The 21022-nt window shown below is 36.7% G+C and overlaps 4 protein-coding genes across 5 annotated transcripts; 1 reads left to right on the top strand and 3 right to left on the bottom strand.

Moving 5' to 3' along the window:
* The first annotated feature begins 64 nt into the window (after window positions 1–64).
* LOC128875007 (peptidyl-prolyl cis-trans isomerase FKBP1A) lies at window positions 65–1799 on the top strand. Its single transcript, XM_054120286.1, has 4 exons — window positions 65–263; window positions 592–639; window positions 928–1114; window positions 1206–1799. The coding sequence occupies exons 1-4, from the start codon at window positions 227–229 to the stop codon at window positions 1261–1263; spliced, it is 330 nt and encodes a 109-aa protein (XP_053976261.1). The 5' UTR covers window positions 65–226; the 3' UTR covers window positions 1264–1799.
* LOC128874910 (protein EFR3 homolog cmp44E) lies at window positions 1785–9614 on the bottom strand. Of its 2 annotated transcripts, none has more exons than XM_054120073.1 (16): window positions 9301–9614; window positions 6678–6754; window positions 6058–6173; window positions 5669–5831; window positions 5348–5500; window positions 5135–5241; window positions 4910–5053; window positions 4760–4838; window positions 4554–4689; window positions 4207–4478; window positions 3959–4131; window positions 3511–3871; window positions 3236–3435; window positions 3049–3148; window positions 2824–2979; window positions 1785–2758 (listed from the first exon to the last, which is right to left on the bottom strand). In XM_054120073.1, the coding sequence occupies exons 1-16, from the start codon at window positions 9377–9379 to the stop codon at window positions 2603–2605; spliced, it is 2472 nt and encodes an 823-aa protein (XP_053976048.1). In that variant the 5' UTR covers window positions 9380–9614; the 3' UTR covers window positions 1785–2602. The 2 variants fall into 2 exon arrangements, with proteins under 2 accessions (XP_053976048.1, XP_053976056.1); XM_054120081.1 differs by lacking the exon at window positions 9301–9614 and adding an exon at window positions 6902–7144.
* Window positions 9615–11526: 1912 nt separating this feature from the next.
* LOC128884609 (transmembrane protease serine 9-like) lies at window positions 11527–20189 on the bottom strand. Its single transcript, XM_054138095.1, has 14 exons — window positions 20090–20189; window positions 19296–19750; window positions 18580–18825; window positions 18171–18313; window positions 17579–17622; window positions 16683–16772; window positions 15919–15972; window positions 15403–15722; window positions 14609–14854; window positions 14411–14525; window positions 12910–12972; window positions 12446–12750; window positions 11794–12048; window positions 11527–11705 (listed from the first exon to the last, which is right to left on the bottom strand). Exons 1-14 carry the CDS (start codon window positions 20145–20147, stop codon window positions 11562–11564), a joined length of 2538 nt encoding a protein of 845 aa, XP_053994070.1. The 5' UTR covers window positions 20148–20189; the 3' UTR covers window positions 11527–11561.
* On the bottom strand, window positions 14274–17613 carry LOC128878366 (chymotrypsin-1-like). The gene is made up of 5 exons (XM_054126507.1): window positions 17546–17613; window positions 16683–16772; window positions 15403–15722; window positions 14609–14854; window positions 14274–14525 (listed from the first exon to the last, which is right to left on the bottom strand). The coding sequence occupies exons 2-5, from the start codon at window positions 16765–16767 to the stop codon at window positions 14382–14384; spliced, it is 795 nt and encodes a 264-aa protein (XP_053982482.1). The 5' UTR covers window positions 16768–16772; window positions 17546–17613; the 3' UTR covers window positions 14274–14381.
* Window positions 20190–21022: the final 833 nt, after the last annotated feature.

Below are 21022 nucleotides of genomic sequence, written 5' to 3'. Positions count from 1 at the left end.
CTTAGGATTCGTGTGGAGAAAAGTGGAGGGGATTTATGGCATCCCTGATCTTTAGATACCTTGTTATATTAACCGAACATCATTCGACTGCCACCGTTTTTTTTCGGCCACAAAGACCACGTTTATGTGAATTCTGCTTACCGGTACGAATCACCCGGTTTTTCGTAACAAGATTTGCTGGTCTCTTCGTCGAGGATCCAATTTCTGTGACAGAAAATACGTAGTTATGGGCGTGGATGTGGAAGTTCTTTCTCCTGGAGATGGTAATTATTCTGTGCACGATATTCCGCGATCTTTCACTTTTCTTCGCGACTTTCGTTTCTGTCTTTACGACTCGCGTTTACGTTTATCCTTTCCTTCTATTCTACCTCGAACGAATCTCATTGATCGATTAAAATACAACGCGGGCACGTCGACGCGATTTATTTACAACCTAAAATTCTATGAAAAGCACGATCCGTTTTCGATCCCTTCCAAATAAGGCGATCACGTCTGTTGGTTAATACTATTGACGTACGCGTAACATTCAAGAAAATCGCTCCTTTTCATTTATTATGCAACGTTTTTCTTAATCATGTTTCGTATGTGCAGGCCAGACATATCCGAAAAGAGGACAGACTGTAGTTGTCCACTATACAGGTAAACGTGTTTGATAGCATTTTCAAATCGAGTTGGAAGTAAGTTATAAAGAACACCAGTCTTTGGCTTAATAATACGTTTAAGACTTTTTTTACACATTTGTGTACACCCTTGTTAATTAGAAAAGACTTGTATGTACAGTTCATCCAAGCAATTGTATTTTAACACTTAATATATCAAACTTATTTATAGGCCCTTTCAAAAACAGTTCATTTACATTTACAAATAGTAATCAGATAAGTTGGATCATTATAGAATCTTAAGTTATTTGCATTGATTGTCTGATAGGTACTCTCCAGAATGGAAAAAAATTCGATTCTAGCAGAGACCGTGGTGTGCCATTTAAATTCAAAATAGGTAAAGGAGAGGTTATTAAAGGGTGGGACCAAGGCGTTGCTCAAATGTGTGTTGGAGAGCGTGCTAGGTTAACTTGCTCACCAGATTTTGCCTATGGCTCCAGAGGACATCCTGGAGTATATCCTTTAATACAAAGTAGAAATTTACAATAAAAATTAGTTTCAGTAATTATGCAAATATATTCTATATTATCCTTGACAAAGGCACACTATTCCACCACATGCTGTTCTCATCTTTGATGTGGAGCTGTTGAAGGTGGAGCCTTGAAGAACTTTCCAGGGTATACCAAATTGACTACACACATCAGAATCACTGATAATTAAGCGCTTCAAATTGCATTATATTAAGTAGTCATTCCTTGAGTGGTATGTCTTGCATACTAACATTAATTCGATTGCTCATACGAATGAGGAAATTTAAGATATTAATTCTGTGTTTCACTATTGCACAATTATATAAACTATAAATTACAATTGTACACGAATGTTCAAGGACTGATTGATGTGGAATCTTCTACCTTTTTGCATACTTTTATATCCTGATAAGATTAATCTTTACACTAATCAATTTGATGTTGATGGATAGCATTCCTATTATGAGTAATTGAATTAAATAAATCTTAAAACATCTGATATATAATCCGACGCCTGTGTTCATTCAAATTACTTAGTACTTGGTAAACAATCACCTGGATATTTTGTACAAAATCTTTCAATAACGCAAAGAATAATAATTGTACTGATATTGTAATAGTACGGACCTTTACACGGAAAAAATTCAATAAAAAATTGTCTTGTCTCGAAGCATGTGTTTATTAATTAGTGGTCGCTATCTATTTCCTATAACTGTAACAAAAAAAAAGAGGACACAATTTATATGAATACTTTAATTCTTTCACAATGAGAGCATTTTTTTTCATTTACACGTTATTCCCATGTTCTATAATTTTAATACATTTTTATACAATTCATACCAGTGGTGTGTACATCTCTTTAACAGAACATTAGTAATGTGTTATTTATTGGCTTATCAGTAGCCAGACTTTAACACAGAAGTATATCGATATTATCATAAGCGAGACAGCGGCACAAATTGCGCACAGTTAGTTTACACGTGTCGCGTATGACTGAATTATACAATAAACAATAACAATTCTTACATAAAGTAAATACATAATATATAACATATGTATATATTACAAATAAATATTATAACTTGTATTAGTCATCAAAATGCTATCTATATAAAAACATTGTTTTACACATTTTCAATGCAAAACTTATAAATAAATTAACGCAATTATAATTGACATCCGACTACTATAATGTACAACATATTAGTTCTTTCGCTGCGGTGTGTGCGTAATTAATTGTAAAAGGGCTCGCATTGTACGCAGGAAAACGACACTGTACAATATTGTGTTATATATATATGTATATATTGTCGATAACGACATTTTATCAGTTAAATAAGCAGATAAAACAGTGATTTGAATACGGTTTATCGCTGCATTTATACATTCTTCGTAATTGGAGCGTCACTTGTGGTGAACATATATGTGCACATTTAGCAGCGAAAGGATTAACAATGTTATAGAAACATTATTTTAATAAACAAATAACTCGGGAAAATGTATTTCATAAGCTGGCGGTGCTTGATTAGGTTTGGTATCCGTTGGCGGCCCGCCTGGTTGAGGTGTATTTCGTGGATCGACGGCTAGTGTATTAAATATTTCGGATAACTTGCTTTGGAGAACGTCATGCTGAAAAGTTATCCACAATATTATAAAACTTTCATAAACATTTTCCCATTTAGCTTTACCTGTACCTTTGGTTGCGTTTTCGACACCAAATCTTGGAATGGCGCGTTTCTAAAGAAGTGCGATAATTGTAATCGCTTTTCTCCTTCCATTACGTGATTATTATTATTTTCTGTTAGAATTCGTTTCATACTTTCGAAAGTTAACTCTTCTCCCAGCAATTTCTAGACAATGAAGAGATATAATGAATAAAAAGCTAGGATTAAGTTAAAAGTATAAGTAAAAAAATGTACCTTCTGAACACCGGGAGATGAGCCACCACTGTCCAATTCTGTAGCACCAGAGTTAATATCCGCTAATGAATTTCGTCCAGCACTATCAACCCATGAATGCCTGAAAATTAATACTATTAATTTAGCAACAAGTTTTACGTAATACTGTAAGCAGGAAAAGGATGCATTTCATCGTTATTGACATTACCGATGTTGTAGTGAAGTGCTACTATAGCCAGGTCCCTGTTGTAGCTTTCCACTGTCCAGACCAGCTCCTTTTAAACATTCGCTTAAAACAGTTTGATCAACTAACAGAACCGGTGCTATTCTAGAAGATAACCCAGGATCGTATTGTGAATGTAAATCAGGTAACAGATGTGATGCTTCTTTCCGCCGTATTTCTACAATCTTAAATCGTGAAAATTGAAGAGGTTTTAATATGTTATTATAATGTATTAATATTCCGAATGTGTTTTCACTTACTTTGTTCGCGTAATCCATGAGCGAAGCGATATTGCAAACGTAAGATATTAGTACCAGCAAACTGATGACGGTGGCGTGCAAATTAAATTTGAGCGAAATGCTGATTTGACCACTCGTTAGAGCTAGATCTTGAAGGCTCAGCACTAATCTTAGGAGCTCCAATATGGTTTCTTCCGAAGCCAATTCTACGGCAAGTAACGCCAACGTTGTATATATAGATTCCACATTTTCCACCATGTTACTTGCCAATTCCAACGATTCATAAAGCGCTAAATAAATTTCAGGGCCATGTTTGCGAATAAAGATAACATCTGGTCTGGATGCTTTTTCAATGGTAAGATTGAGTGGTGCTACGTTCGTTCTGTTTAACGAATGTAATACGATCTTAAAATATATCGAAAAATGTAAATAGTAGAGAATAACAAAAAATTGATCGATAATAACTTACGTAGGTTTTGCAAGTTTTGTAATATTTTGATGTCTGTCGATTAGGGTATGGAAGATTTTTTGTACTAAAAGTCGCATTTCAGCATCTGCTGCGAGCGACATTCTTAATAATGGTTCCAAAAAACTTGGCGGGAATGTTGTATTTAAATGTATAGTTTGATATTTTGTGCCGACCTAGAAACAATAAAAAGCGCATTGAATAATAAATGCATTAACCAATGTATACTTTACTTTTGATAACGATGTTACCTTTAGAAGGGATTTTAGAAGGATACTTTGGAGTAATACATCTCCTTTTCCAACAGAGACTATGCGATCTGGTTGGCTGTATGGGACTTTACTCATAATGAACATCATAATTTCTATCTTTTGATAATCTGGAAGATGGTTTGCAAATTCTCCAAGAGCGTTAATAAGTGCTTCTTGATACAATTGCTCGTCGCTACTGGATGGTTGGTTTCTTGTTACACTAACTCGGAGGTGAGATAGTAGCGAATTTATTATTTCCAAAACGGATGGACCTTGAAAAACGTGTTAGACTTAACGCGTGATAATAATTTTATCTTTAATGATAATAATAATACATTAAAACTTACCAACGCTTTCACCAGCTGCAATTGAAATAATTTTGGATAAGGTATCTGCAATACTTGTCCGAATTTTTGCAGTCGATTTCGAGTGATCGTCGAGATGAGCCATTAATGCTTCCACAACTGTATAAGAATATTGCGACTAAAAAAAAGTGTTAATATCCTCATATATTCATTAATTATTATTCATAATTCATTATTTTTTCGCTAACCTGAATGGAAAACATAATTATCCTAAATGTATGTATAGCAAAATAATTAGGAACCCATAATTGATGATTGTCCAAGTGCCTGCAAATAATTTTTATGTCACACCGCTATCGATAAGTATTTTTATTGATGTAAGATAACCATTGTCAAACCTTAAAACTGGTCTAATAACACATCTAATGTGACCAAACGATGCTCGCCCAACAAGCTCTCGCATACAAGTTTCCGCGAATTGTGGTGGATCTGACCGCTCTTCGGTTGGGCTATCCGGTGTTGCATCTTCTTTATTCGAATATCTAATAAAACCGAATCGTATATGTCAAAAAATTAAGCTACGTTGCACGCACATATATACGCGCATCACTTGCATGTTTTACCTAGAATTTTGCATGTTATATAACAATGATGGAACAATCTTATCCATATGAACAGGTTCCCAAATGTTTTCCACTAAATCATCGGAAAGTGTTTTTCTTACGACACCCTATAAAAAAATTAAATTATTGGTTTTGAAACAAAAATACCAATAATTACATATCGATATTGCTCTGATATTTAATTTAATATTTATGGATATAAAAGAACCATGCCTGTAATCCCTGAATTCCAGCAAGTCGTATTTGCTTGCGGATCGCAGGGTCATCGTTATTGGAGTGGCACATTGCAGAGTACTTTGATACAAAGAAATCGTAACGTGTGTGATAAGACGGCGTATCTTGCTCGATGTTGGCAAATCGGACAAACTGGAAGAAGCCAGCACTTTGTTCAACTGAATTCAAAGATGCCAAAGATATGATTATTTTTTATATCAATGGTAAATAACAATCGCATTTAATAAAAAGAATGTAACACTGTAAATTTTAAGTTCGAAAACGGAGCATCGACATCGTGTGTTGCTCGTTGGAACTTACAGACTGTGTTGCCAGTATTTGTAGTTGGGGATCCGTAGACTCCAATAATTTTTGTACCATTTTTAAAAAGCTTTCAACAAATAAATTCAAAGTTTGGGCATGGCACGCTAGTAAAAGCTGATCCATTGCCTCCATAGCAATAATCACAAATCCATTTCTTCTCCTGTTAATTTACATACTTGTTTTAAATTTTGTACTTGAATATAAAAAGATACCTAGGATATTTTGACAGTAAAAATGCGAATTTATCCGTAATATATAATTACTTGTATGACTAGCATGTAACATAAGTAAACAACAATTTAAGATAACCACATGAGTGAGCACTTTTCATAATTATCAGATTAATTATACATAATTGTCTATCATTTAGATTGTTTATGCTTTACCTGTAAATATCTCTGGAAGCCCTTTGAAACAAATATTCCCCGATTCTGTCTAGCTTTTCAGGGCTGCTTAACGAATAAAAGGTCAACTTCTCCATGTTATTTTTGACCAAGCCATCCTAAATATATTAAAAAATATTACATTAATTCGTTTTGCAAAAGTTGCCAATGTTAATTGAAAAAAATCATATACCAACATCGTTACCTTTAATTTTCATGTACTCATTTCATTAATATTAGAACAAGAATACAAAAGAATACATTGAGAAAATATGTAGGAAACTGAAACTCAATTTGAGAGAGAATAAATGAGAATATTATTAACATTTTACTAATATTTAATTAAAAGATCAGAAAGGTAGCCCTTTGATACTTTTGAGTTTAGGAGGGGTAAGTATTGTGTGTATTTAAAAGTATTTTAATAAATATTCGTTATTATAATAAATGTGTAACTGTCATTACAAGACATAAAATACATATGTTGATCTGTCACTTCTGCTAGGATTAGATTGAAATTTATACAAGTTCAATTACATAATAAGCAATTCATTACCTTGGATTTATTTACTGAAAATAAATGAAAATTGTATGTTTATTAGAGGTGCGAAAAGTAGGAATCTCACCTGTGGGTTGACAGGAAAAATATTGTCAACGAGCCTTTTGTATCTTGGACGTAAAGCAGAACAGCACCAACAACAACCTAGTAAAAATAGAATGCAAAATTACAAGAGAAAAATACGATTTCGTGGATTGTGTGAAACAATTGATGGACATTAATGGGATGCAAGCGATAAGAACATTTCACGGTGGCATTAGATGTTTCAAAACAAAGTTACAAAATATTTACCGAACATTTTGATACGATTGAGTCACCACAGTACACACGAAGGGACTTGGATCGACTGATATTATCAATGGAGTGAAATTCTGAGCCACTAGAAAAATCACTTGTACGACTAGTAACGTGACATTCTTATTTTATCCATAGAGCATTTCGAAGTTATTTATAAACTTTCATAGCGATTACAGAGTACATAAATTATGCTATAAATAAGTGATACATTTATATGTGAATTTGGGTAAATTATTGGCGAGAGTAGAAGTTTTATATTCATATAAGGTACTGTGGGTAACGTTTCATTCCAATTGATAATTATCGATCGGGTTTGAAAGCCAGTGGCGCCATCGTATAGAAATGGTGTGTACTATTTTCACTACAAACTTGAGTGTTTCTCCACGGGTGGCGCCACCACCGCAAAAAATCCGCTCACTGAGTTTTGAATTGTTTAAAATCATATTCGTGTCTTTTCGAGTCACACGGTTTAAAAAAGAAACAAAACTGAAGCTGCAAAGATTTATAATTTAAAGCATAAAATTCTGTGAAAAGTAGAAGCAAATCCAAAGATAGATAGACCAATTTCTCCATCAATCTAGCAAGTCAAAGGATTCCCAAACGAATCAATGAACTTTTAAAGAATACGAGTATAATGAGTTGTTTATATAAGCCATATGTCAAAAAGATTAACTGCGATGCTTGGTCTATCCCGCATCTTGCTTTTATCAAAAGAACAATAGCATTAAACAGGTTTGAGCTTACTTAATAAAACCTCCTTCGTCTCCTGGCACATTTGGATATGCAAGGCTACTCTAAGGATTATTCGCAGGTTACTGAAATGAAATTATGTAGGTTGCTAGACATTTGAAAATCGGTCACCGATTGCTAGCCTTCTGATGCTAAATTCAGAAAACGTCATCGCGATTTTCAGTTTGAACGGGATCAATCCGTGTTATGCGTATATACTACCCTTCTTTTGTAAACTTTTAAACTAATATAATTTCCCTTGTGGTTTCGCGGTATTTTTGGTCAAATGAAAAGCCATCTAGGGGCGAACAGCCGAACTATTATTCGGAGTTTGGTCAGCGCCTCTATCGGGAAAACGCTCAAGTTTGTTCTCAATAGTTTCTTTCTTTACTGCCAGATGGCGCCATTTACATGGTAAAGTACCGACAACATGGTAATGTACCGGCTATGTCGATAAAAACAGCGTCATCTAGCAGTGAAAAAAGGAACTATTGGAGGACAGACTTGAGCGTTTTCCCGAGAGAAGCGCTGACCAAACTCCGAAAGTTAGTTCGATCCTTTCACCGCTAGATGGCCCCGGGGTTAACTTTAAAAGACGCGCTAAATTTGAATGTATTATGCGAACATTAAGAGCAATTTCTTCTACATTGTTCAAAATAGGCTTTCGAATGAACTATATTTGATCATTTTTCATATATTGATATTAACTAAGCTTCTATAAGTCCATAACAATTTCTCCGCTTCGCGGAAAATATTGAATCGTGACGCTCACTCGCGAAGATAATCCCACGCAGGAATAGTCAGGCTTCTCTGACTCTGGATCACATTTAAACCCGAACATACAGACAGACGCCTACCAAGGACTTAATTTTATACTATGTAGAGGTATTCATAACGACAAGATATTCCGGATGTTGACACGAGGCTTCGGAAATCAATAGTAAAGGTCTGTTCGCATAGTTGAACGTAGCGCCTACGCGGTTATCGTTTTATTATTAATCACGCAAAAATAATTTAATAATATTTTCCGAAGCGTTTAGACGTTTCTGCTCCGAGAACCAAGGAAAATAAATGGTATTTGATTATAGCGATAGATAAATAATATATTAATGGATTAACTGCATAATCACTGCTGTAAACAAGTAACGAAGTTCACGTACTCGACCATTATAATTACGTCGATAAAATTAAACTACAGGGATGAAACTAATTCGTTATGTAATATCAAATTTAATATACGAATGAGGTTTTCAATAATCAATACTTGGAGTACTTGTTGAACTTCAAGGAGGTACACAAACAAAGATAAAGTGGAGAGAACAATCTGATCACTATACCTCGTCACTTTTTAGTGACACCATTTAGCGCATAATATTCCCCGGTACTCAAGAAAAATAATTCTTGTAAAACTCAATAAGAAAATTTTACAGAATTACGGCATCTAACTTACTCCTCGGCTCTAATTACTTTACAAATATATTAGAGATCCCAAAGAATAATTTCTTTTTCGGGAGATATAATACAATTCACTCGACAACTTAACGAACCTCGAAGAGCTGCGCTATTGGAATCAAACGATCACCACTCGGCACAGTAAGCAAACATCAAGAAACACAAGAAATGAATGGAACACTTTGATGGAAAGAAGACTGATTAAAACTCACAGCCAGGGTCAGTGCACTTGCTGAGGGACTCGAAGACGTCCGGCACTTCCGCCTCGAAGCAGCACCTGATCATAGCCATCTTCCCAGCCGACGACGTATCCCATGGGTGATCCTGAGCCCTCGAACTTCGAACCTTCAAGCCGTTTCAACCATCCAACCGTCTCTCATCCCTGGTTCGTCGGAATTAGGATTGCTTCTTACGTAAAAGCCTGGCGAACGAAGCCGAGCACGAGAGATCGAGCGGGTAATACCGAGGCGACGTCGACGCTCGGCGTCGCGACGCCCGTGCCCCACTAACCCGCATTTCGCGCACGAGGCCACCCTTGACAGTACTTTCCCCGACTACGTCACGAGTCGAGCGCGCGCCTGTGCGGATCACGGCAGTCGACGATTGAAAAGACGCTGAAGAGAGGGTGTACAACCCTGTGGCGCCTCTGCTAACCAGAATCTGCCCTCCTCAGGGTCGCGGTACGCGTAAATCAATGCCACGGTACGCTCAGCGCTTAGGCCGACCACTGGATGACCCAAGAAGCCTCTTCAGAAAAAGTAATAAAGCCTTTGGTAAAAATGTGACACAAGTCGTATTAGAAAATAGCTTTAAGAGGCGACAAGTATTATAAAATGTAAGCGCGAAAATAACATTTATAAGAAAATTAGAAGGTAAGAAAATAATGTAACAGGAAACGTGCTAATAACTTTGTAAAAAGTTCACAATAAAAACAAATACAAACAAACAAGCCTCTTCACGTCAACTTCAGAATCTCAAGGTACTTGTTTAATAAAGGATTTTAACAAAACTTCACTCGATGATTCTTTGATTAAATACGAATCGTACGAGCCTATCTCGATTTACACGAACCATCCCAATTTTATGACAAACGATATACAAATTTTGTAATTTGGACACGGGCCATTATGAAATTATAAATTGTAGAAATTATAGACCATACGAAAAAAAAAAATAATTATCGACCGCGTCGTTACTGAGATGTAATTCATTGAAATCTAAAACTGAACGAAGTTCCTTTAACACGTTGATCGCCACGTCACCCATATATGGGTGACAGTGCTTTTCACTGAAAAACTACGAAAATTAATTCTGAAAGTTAAGTGTCACAGAAAATGAATTTAAATGAAATACTTGAACTTTGATGAAGTTACACAACTAAATACCACAATAGATGTTTCATTACGCAGTTTCCAATAGTCCGTAAACAAAATTTAATCACAGTAGACATTTTCAAGAGTATTAGTCTGGCAGTGAACGTGTTAATAAGTTAGGAATTCCTTTCTAAAAGTGAACATTTATTTCACAAGGAGTGAAACGACTGTGCTAACTGAGATTTCGATCGAGTTTGGGGTTGAGTAATATCGTAGTGAATTTTGAAGGTCAATTTCATCCCTAATGCTTAAACAATCTCAGAATCTGGTGAACGATGACTCCGTTGTTCCTACTTCCATCTGGACTGACAACTTTGTAGCAATAACGTCGAGAGCACAGACGTCGCGTGAGTCAATGATATACAGTAGAGGTACCATAATGGGGACCGCAGACGAGTGGGCCTATCTGGCTGACCCACACGGTCTGCCATACCAAAGACGGCGAGGACAGTGGAGCAGTTCGATGACGTCATCGTCCACTGACGATGGCAATTAATCTCATTTCGTTGCTGTACTTTCGGATCGAATAGTACACAAATCCAATCAAATATTTTTGATAGTTCGTATACGTTTTCCTCGTCAAATTGAAGTTACATACCACAAGCCATTCTCTACGTGATTGTTTTTTTACCTAATTTTTCAGTAGTTTGAGCATTTCGTTGTCAACGTCAATTGGTTGATCGACAATGGTAACATTCGTCGTCATTTATATTAGTAAATTAGTGTCTTTTCAATCACCATTACTTAGGAAATCGGTAAGATTTTTGTAGCGATAAGCTGTGATAGTTAAGACCTGATAAGAACTATCTTCAGAATCTCAATCATATCGTGTGTATTACGAGAGAAACTAACATCGTATAATTAGCGACAACAAGATGTTATCTTATATATTTACATATATTAATCGTTTGTTCTAGTATTCATCTTATCATCACCACCTGTGGAATCTTATCTTTTCTACGGTATGTTCAATTGAGATTTGGATGAGTTCGAGGTTGTATCGAGTGGATACTATATTCAGTCTTCTATTTGAGAAATTTCTTTGCATACAAAGATACACTGATTTATTTCTTCTTTAAATGGTTCTTTACAAATTGAACTTAGTATTGCATTGCTTCGTGGACGAAATCTATGTTGGCGTAAACATCAGTGAAAACATCTGGCTCGCCACGTGCGCAAGGATAACCACGGGATACTACACCGACGACTTGATTGTTGAAAACAAGTGGACTGCCACTGTCACCCTAGAAAAAAGAAAATTAGAAGTGTTAGTCAAGTTACGATTAAACTTGATGCAACCGTTGCGAAAGCGATCCAGTCACCAACACTTACTGGACATAAACCTGTGCCAGGTCCATCGTAGGTACATATCATGCTGCTGTCAACATCAAGGTTGCTGTACTGTTGGCACTGATCCAAGCTGAGCATCCTGAGGTACTCGTATTGCTGAGTGTTGGAAAGTTGGGCATCCGGAGGAGAGCTCCTATCACCCCATGCAGACACGACGGCATAGTCATCTGCGACTGGTTCGCCACTAGGCAGCGAGATGGGCATTTGGAACGCGTTGAAATTGATGGGATCTATTAGCTGCGAAAGCACACTTACGTTAGAATATAGTCTTAACAGTGTAAAATCATCGCTCGAAGTGATTTCACTATAGAAATAAAATTATAAAGAAAGATTCATTATAGAAGAAAAGTTAGGATATTACTTATGGGATGACCTATATGGATGATATGACTGACCAGAGCTTGGTCCACAAAGCTTGGAATACAAAGCTTGGAATACAAAGCTTGGAGTACAAAACTTTGAGTACAAAGCTTGGAGTACAAAACTTTGAGTACAAAGCTTGGAATACAAAGCTTTGAATACAAAGCTTCGAGCATAAATCTTAATGTATAAAGCTTGATGCACAAATGTGTGGACGATAATATATTTTTACAGAACTTCAAGGCTCCTAAAACAACTGTCGATTTCTACTTACCTTTATCACACCGATATCGTTGTTAATTCTCGTAACCCCATCGTATAGAGGGTGAGAAAACATCTCAGCCACCCTATGGTACTCTCCACCCTGGTCAAGGTATATGGTACCAGTTACAACGTAGACTTGGTCTGGATAGTTAGTGAGGGTTCTCACACAGTGCGCAGCTGTGAGTATATGGTAGTTGTCGATGATGGCACCGCCGCAAATGTGAGAATTCTCTACTCTGAGGGATACGGTGTAGGGAAATTGACCAGGCAGCGCATTCTGGCCGTTAACTAGCCTCGCAGCGCCATCGACACTCGCTAAAATGAAAAAAACTCAACATCATAAGCAGAATATCGATGTACAGCGTTCAATTGTATCGTTTTCAATTGCTTTTTAGATGACGGATCGTCTCGAGTGCAATTATTAATATATTAGCCACCTAGTATTTGGAAGTAATAGATATTTTCTGCACTTACCGCAAGCTATGGCCGCAAATGAGAGCAGAGTAACAAGTTTCCGAGACATAATTGATTTTGTTACTACGATTAATGATATCACAGGCAAGGTTTATATACTACTGTCATATTTGTTCTAAACTTTGTGTACCAGGTGACATTTCTGATAACGAGACAAATCTCTACATGTGTAGTTTCCAAGTATGACAACTTTCGAGAATTTGGAAGAGTTCTCAAACATACGGTTGTTATTGAAGTGCTATGTGTGGTTTCTTTCCAATGTGTACTTTGTTTTGAATTTGTATGAATAGATTTAGTTATGTAATCAGTGGCACTGCTTATGTTTGAGACGGAGAAAAACGTCCTAATGGTCTAGCAAACAGTAGCGGATTGCGAATAAGATAAACTGATAATTATGTTATTTTGGCACGTGTTCTTGAAGAGAAAGGCGTAATGGGGATTTGGAGTACTCGACCTCGACGAAGGGGAGAAGCAGAGAGTTCTTAGAACGTTGAGTCGATAGTAAATCTTTCGATAGAAGAATAGATCGATAAAGAATCGATAGAGATTGATAGAGAATTATTTAATTGGTCCTTGAACAGAGACAAAATGATTGCCTATCGAATGTTTTTGTTTATATTTAGAGGTATACACTGATCAAATTAAATTGTCATGTGTTACACATTTGTAGGTTTTAATAAAATGGTATCTATGTATATAAGATGTCCAAAAATGTCGGAAGCACCATCGATGGAAAATTAAGTGGCATAACGAAGGCAAGAGTTACGTCAATGTAGCACGATTGTTAAGGAGAAGTAGTCTACCATTTACCACATATTAAAAACTTAAAAATAACTGGAGTCCATTCTGGTCAGCCCAACAAAATTAGCGAAGAGGGAAGAGTGAAGTAGAAAGGATCCAAGAATTTCTGCTTCAAAGCTTGCACTAATGGGTGACAGTCTCAGAGAAACAAGTTCATCCTGAATTTTGTCGGAGAATCCTTAGCAAAAATAATCTTCGTGATCGTAGTCCCCGAAAGAAATTATTTATCAGTAAAGTCGATAAGCAGAAAGGATTGAAATTCGCTTAAAATAATATTACGAAGCACTAAAACATATGTTATACTAACATACTATTTCTTTAAAGATCATCTTGAAGATTAGATCTCTAGTAAATACTAAATTGTTGTAAATTGAAGCTGGTATTTATCTACATCATCTTACGAGTTTTCAAACTAACAAGGTTGAACAATTTTCACCCAAGATAGATATAAAAAGCAAGATTGAAACGAAAAGTTTTTCACTCAAACTACAGCAAAATATTACTACTTAAACAATATATCACGAAGCAATCATTGGTGGATGTTTTAACAGAAGAAATTGTCGTTGCTGTTTATTTAATGATTTATTTCAACAAGTTACATTGATATTCGAACGGATGATGGTAATGCTCGGATGCATAAGATCAAGAAATATTCAAATAACAGGTCAAAGTTAGGCATTGTAGTATTGTCTAATGAAACTAAGATTGTCGGCAACACTGGCGAAGACGTCGGGGAATCCTTGGGCGCAGAGACGACCACGAGACAACACGCCAACGACTTTGTTATCGTAGACGAGGGGATCGCCACCATCACCCTGAAAAGATTAAAATAATAATTATTTCTCCAAACAATTAACATTTTTCATATAAACAATACACCAAGTTTCTCGATACTTACGTAGCACACTCCCTGTTCGGCACTGTTCAAAGTACAGATCTCGTCGGTTACGTCATTGAACACGTTGTTGCACTGCAGAGAGTCGATGATCTTAACATAAAGGTATCGTTGCCTGTTGGAAGATGTGAATGCAGAATTACTATTGCTGCCCCATCCGCTAACAACAGCGTAGACATCTGATGGTGGCCTGCTAGTGGCAAGGGCGATTGGTTCTTCGTACGTGTCGTAACTGATGTCGTCAGCAAGCTAGAAGAGGATACATATTTGTTTAAATGTAGCATTACTTGCGGTTAACAGTTATCTATTAGGCTCGGTTACTTCAAGTGTCTAAAAGTCAGTCGAGGAGCTTTATAGTCAAAGTTCATTTTATGGAAAGAGTACTTAGGCGCGATGTACAAAGCTTGGTATTCAAAGCTTGGTGTACAAAGCTTGATATACAAAGCTTAGTATTCAAAGCTTGGTATACCAAGCTTGGTGTTCAAAGTTTGATGTACAAAGCTTTATGATCAAAGCTTGGTATTCAAAGCTTGGTGTTCAAAGTTTGATGTACAAAGCTTTATGAACAAAGCTTGGTATTCAAAGCTTGGTATACAAAGCTTGGTGTACAAAGCTTTATGAACAAAGCTTGGTATTCAAAGCTTGGTATTCAAAGCTTGGTGTTCAAAGCTTTATGAACAAAGCTTTATGAACAAAGCTTGGTGTTTAAAGCTTGATGTTCAAACTTTTGAAGCATGGTGTACAAAGCTTGGTGTACAAAGCTTGGTGTACAAAGCTTGATATACAAAGATTCTTACCTTCAATATAGCGATATCTTGAGAAGTACCGTTGGTTCCATTTACCCAGTACATACCATCCACGCTATGGGTATTGCCACCCAAATTCAGGTAAGCGGTGCCACTCACAACACTCAGATCACTTATGCGTTGAACGTTTCCTATGCAGCTGTACGAGGTGAGGATGTGATTGCTGTTGAGTATGGCACCTCCACATTTGTGAACGTGGTTTAATCTGATGGATACCACGTAGGAGAATTGGCCAAGCTCGGCATATCCACCACCCACTATTTTTTCTGCGTTAGCAGGGCTTCCCAACTTTTCGGGTTCGTCAGCGTTGACTGCGTGAAACAAAAATTGATCATGGAGAACTATTGATATATGTATAACATTATAAAGTGATCGAATATGTCCATATTCAACATTATTTTCCTCTATAACGCTAAATAAGAGAGACTAAATATGTAACTATGGGAATTCTCGGAATTGTACTCCCGTCGACGAACTAGAACCTGTTTCTCAAAATAAGTCACTTACCTTCGAGCTTACTTATTTTTAATTCGAGACAGGTTTCTGGACTGACGAACATTTCTGTAGCAAATAATAGAGTGTTATAGATATTGTCTTAATGCAAACTCGAAAAGACAGTATCAATTTTAACGTGAATCTAATATTTTGCAATGTTTGATGTTCGTAGTTCTTACTATAGCCGACGGCCACAAGAACAAGAAGGCTGACGAGAATGTGATTCATGGTGGAAATGGTGCTTTGACTTCGGTCTCACGGTTAATGATGATAACGGTGGAAGACGTTGTCTTTATATACTATTTCAATGTTTGTTTAAACGCCGGTAATCTGTGGTCCACGTGCAGAATAGAAAGCGAATAGTTGAAAGCTTGCAAAATTGGAGCAGGAATTGTGCGAAATCTGTGCTACGTTCTCAGTAAATATGCGAATCCATAAATTTTGGCGGTCTACTGATAACGCCGCGTGATTTGATGGAATTAATTTTATATAGTGTGGCACATTTTACGTTCCTATTTTCGCAACGAGCGCAATTGGTTAAATAAATGGGTTTACTTGTCAGGGAGATTAAGCACCCTCGAGTCTATTCGATTCGGGAGGTAAAAACGCGATTTCAGTAAATATAGTGATACTTTTAATTAAGTTTTATTATCTGTCACGAAATAAACTCAACACTTACGAACTAAACCTTTCACGAGTAATAGAAACAAGTAAATGCCTTCTGCAGGCAACCTAATTACTGAAAGGCAAAGTAGTATCAAAAAGTTGCAAGGTACCTCTCAAACCCTTGATGCCATCGAGCGTGTTACCAGCGCAGGCAACAGCCATGGATGCCGTAAAAATCACCATCAACGTCCTCATGTTTCCTAAACACACGAAAACCGTTAAATTAATCGCTCGAATGGTCGTTCAGGATATCGCGTTAATCCTGACTGCAATATTCCGTTGAATCTTCGAGTTGCGAGTTTACTAGTGGATGTCAAAGAGTAAAATGGCTTTTAACGACCTCTAACTACTGTGGTTTCGAGTAACCAAATTGTGGGGATCGGTACAGCGTGCGAATGGCTCGGATGTTTGTTAATTACCCAACATTGTAACACCAACTGCTGGCGAAACTGAACATAGTTCTTTTATAGCCGCGTAATTGGATCAGCGAGATGATATTTGTATGCAAATGGGGATCTGTCTTGTTTATCGCGTCTTGGTTTGTTGTTCAAGCGTTAGAATTTTTTTTTTAGAGGAGTATAGAGCGAGGATTGGCGGGTTCCATGGTGAATTTCACAGTTGTGGGCGTATAGTGTTATAATAGTGATGCGATTTATAATTGTGAAGATAAAGTATTAATTTTGAAAAGTAGAAAGTAAAGAGACTTTCATTTAGTAATTAAATTTCATCTTCCTTGAATAAATTATGATGTACATCATAATAAAATATATTCTACTGTAACAGAGTTCTTTTCAAAATTACTCTCAATTACAATTCATACTTAACAGTCGACAACCATCTCAAAGCCCCGACTACAAAATAAAAGAGAATATTTAAAAAATGTCTAAGATTGAAGGAATAGCGAATAGCGTGAAATTGTTACGCTTTAATATTTTATACTAACCATAATTTACAATAGAGACAGTGCATATACCTTTTTATTGAGTCGTCTTCGATGAAGATGTACCACAGGTAGTCGTTAAACTATGCGAGTCGATCAAGGCTCGCCAGCTTTTAAAGGCAATAACGAAATTGTTAAACACGTGAAATACGACAATAACAATACAATTAGTATAAGCAAAAGGAATATTGTTATACTTTCTTTTGTCACGCGCACTGTTTGTGCATTGTCTTTCGTGCATTAATTAGATACAATGGCGCATACGTCTACAATTTCAATAGCTTTGGAATATGTTGAGATGGGAGGTCATCGATTATTATAGAGCAAACAATCATTGTGCATTATTAATTTCTAAGAAGTGATTATCTCAATACGGAGTGTCAGTATGATTCACGTCTTGAGATCTCTTTTGACAATCTTCAAGGCTGTGAGATATGTCAGAGGAGAGGGGGAGATCATTTCAATATTCCAGAGGAAACAATAATTTTGCATTCTTCCTTTTTAAGGAGTTAATTTAAGGAATTATTATCTCAATATGAATTGTCAACATTGATTCATGCCTTAAAATCGCTTGTATATTTCAGTCTGTTTTGTATAATACATATGGTACAAAAAATAATGAATCTCTGTTATCATTTAACTAATACATTCTTTGAGTTACGTGTTCATTTCTGCGCGAATGAAGCTAAGATTATCATAGACGCTGGTGAAGATATCTGGGTATCCTTTTGCGCAGAGAACACTACGAGACACGATGCCAACAACTTGCCCGTTGAAGACCAATGGGCCGCCGCTGTCGCCCTGAGGACAAAACAAATAAAAGAACATGAATCAATTGGTTGAATCAATCGCAAACGGTATTGTTTCATGCATAGACATATGAAAATATAGATCGAGCCTTTTTACGAGCCTTTTATAAATCGACGTTAGACGGGTGCCTTTCAAACCCCGAATATCACCTCCCCTTACCTATAGTAGCAGTTTATGCTCGGTCTATATTTTTAACCGACTTCGAAAAGGAGGAGGTTACTCAATTCGACATGTATATATTCTTTCATGATGCTTACGCTGCACACTCCTTGGTTGACGGTGTTCAGAGTGCAGATCTCCGTGGTGATGTCGCTGTAACTTTCCCTGCACTTGTTACTATCGATTATCTTCACCGTCAGGAATTGCTGTATGTCTGGAAGCTGGGACGGAGATGTTGTGATACCACCCCATCCGCTCACAGTACCGAGGTAGTCTGTTGGGGGTCTGCTGCTAGCGAGTGCAATTGGCTGCTGGTAAGTATTGAAATTGATACTACCAAAAATCTGGAAAAAATATATTCACATCGATGTTTAATACAAACGTGGTGTGAGTCGACACTAAAACTACAGAGGTCACAAATAATTATTACATAGACAGTCGCACAAGTATTTGTATTCGTCTACATCTCTGTACAGGTCTGTGTATTCAATGATGCAAGTGAATGCTTCGTTATAATTATATACGTGTGTAAAGTTTCTTCATGCACGTACAGCCAGTCCCATAAGTATTCGTACACTCTATATTTATCAAAGAAATTTGTCTAATTTAAACGAACGTTCCATGTTTCCAAATAAATTTGTAATTGTAAATATATAAATGCGGGAAGTTCGTTCATGTACATATTTATAATGGAAAATTGATTTGAAAACACGAAAGCTGTCATTTAAATTAGATAAATTTCATGGAGATCATGGAGATGGACTTTATGGAGATCGAGTTCGATCCGATTCGTTAAACGTGGAAAGATCCTTACCTTGATCACGCCGACGTCCATAGACAACGGATAGTCCTTTATGTAATACATAGCAGCCACTTTATGGCTCTCGCCACCCTTCTTGAGGTAGATGGTACCACTTACGACGGTCATGTCGTTTATGTTAGGAGCGCCAGCTGTTACACAATGGGCAGCGGTGAGGATGTGATTATTGTTAAGTATGGAACCCCCGCAAATGTGCTGGTTCCACACTCTGAGGGACACCGTGTAGGGAAATTGGCCAAGTTGGGCGTTGTAACCGCCCACTATCCTCTCCATGTCCTCGGGGGCTGCTGAATTCTCGACGTTCTCCGTGTCTGCTAACTTCCTGTCAAACCTGGGGTACAACAACTTCCTGACATCCTCGGGGGTTGATAACTTCTTGCTATCATTAGCGACTTCCGAAACGTCGGCGTAGATGGCAACTACTCGGTCCTGAGGGAACTCGGCGCTCGCTATATCGGAAGAAGAGTGAATTTTAGAACGAGCATCGATACGCAACTTTTCACTATTTATGGTATCGAATGAGTACAAATTTATTCATGCTTATTTTACTGGACGAGTTGAGCCAAAAGGAACGAAATTCGTTTGATCTGAAGTTAACACGTTTACTGCCAGACTGATTCACATGGAAATGTCTACAGGGCTTACATTTTGCTTCGGGCCATTTAGAAATTATAGAATCTAACATTTGTCGTACTACTTATTTTTATATTTTATTAATGGGAAATTAATATATTATATTAATATATTACCACGCTGTATCGATAAGTATTTTTATTTGTGGTACTTACCAAACGCGAGGACCGCGAATATAAAAATACACACGAAATTAGAAGACATGATTGACATTGACGTTGTCTTTTTTTGCGCGCACTGACATCGAAATCGACGATACGGCTTTATATGGAATTCTATTATCTTGCACTTCCAGATAGGAAAATCAATAACAAAAGAAATCTTTAAATCTAAATTAATTTTCAAAGAATGACCGAATGATAAGAGTGTTGTGTATGATTTAAGTAGTATTACTAGAGAATAAAAGTTAATTAAATTAAAAAAAAATTATATACCTATCGTATGATCACAATCAAGTATTACTTTGTTTCATTGAAAACCAAGCTGATACAGCTTTTGTTTCGATCGGTATCTTATCGAAAGCAATGTCAAGAAATCAATATATATTTCCACGGGGAATTAGTGCTTTGCGATGATAATTATTTATTAGACTTACCAGAACCCATAACTGCAAGTAAAGAAAGGATGAAGACTAAGCGACACATGATTTAAATTTAAATAGCGATATGATTCTGATTGCAGTTGCGATTAATGATACCCTCAGTAACAAATGCAGACTTTATATATTATTCTGGAGTTTGTTTAGGCTCCAGCTGACAGTATTGACAGTTGCGATAAGCATTGCAAATTGTATAATATTTTCAATAAATCGGGACACACGTAGGTGCAACAAGTGTAAACAAGTTCGTCGAAACGATGTTTATCTTTTAATGAACGGTTTGGATTCAGTGGCTCGTGTAATGAACGAATGACGCGCTTTGGAGGAATAATTTAAGACGATTTTTGACTTTATGTACATTACGAATATTTCAGAGAAATAAACCTCGCGTGCTTAAAAATATTAGCCAGCAAAGGAACCATTGTTCATTTCATTTTAAAGGGCTCGAATAAATCTCAATTCCCAGAATATCCATTTCAATTTAGCGCGA

This window comes from Hylaeus volcanicus, chromosome 1, assembly GCF_026283585.1.
Source record: "Hylaeus volcanicus isolate JK05 chromosome 1, UHH_iyHylVolc1.0_haploid, whole genome shotgun sequence".
Taxonomy (NCBI): Eukaryota; Metazoa; Arthropoda; class Insecta; order Hymenoptera; family Colletidae; genus Hylaeus; species Hylaeus volcanicus.
Note: the sequence above shows the minus strand (reverse complement) of the source record. Positions and strands in the feature narration are given on the sequence as shown.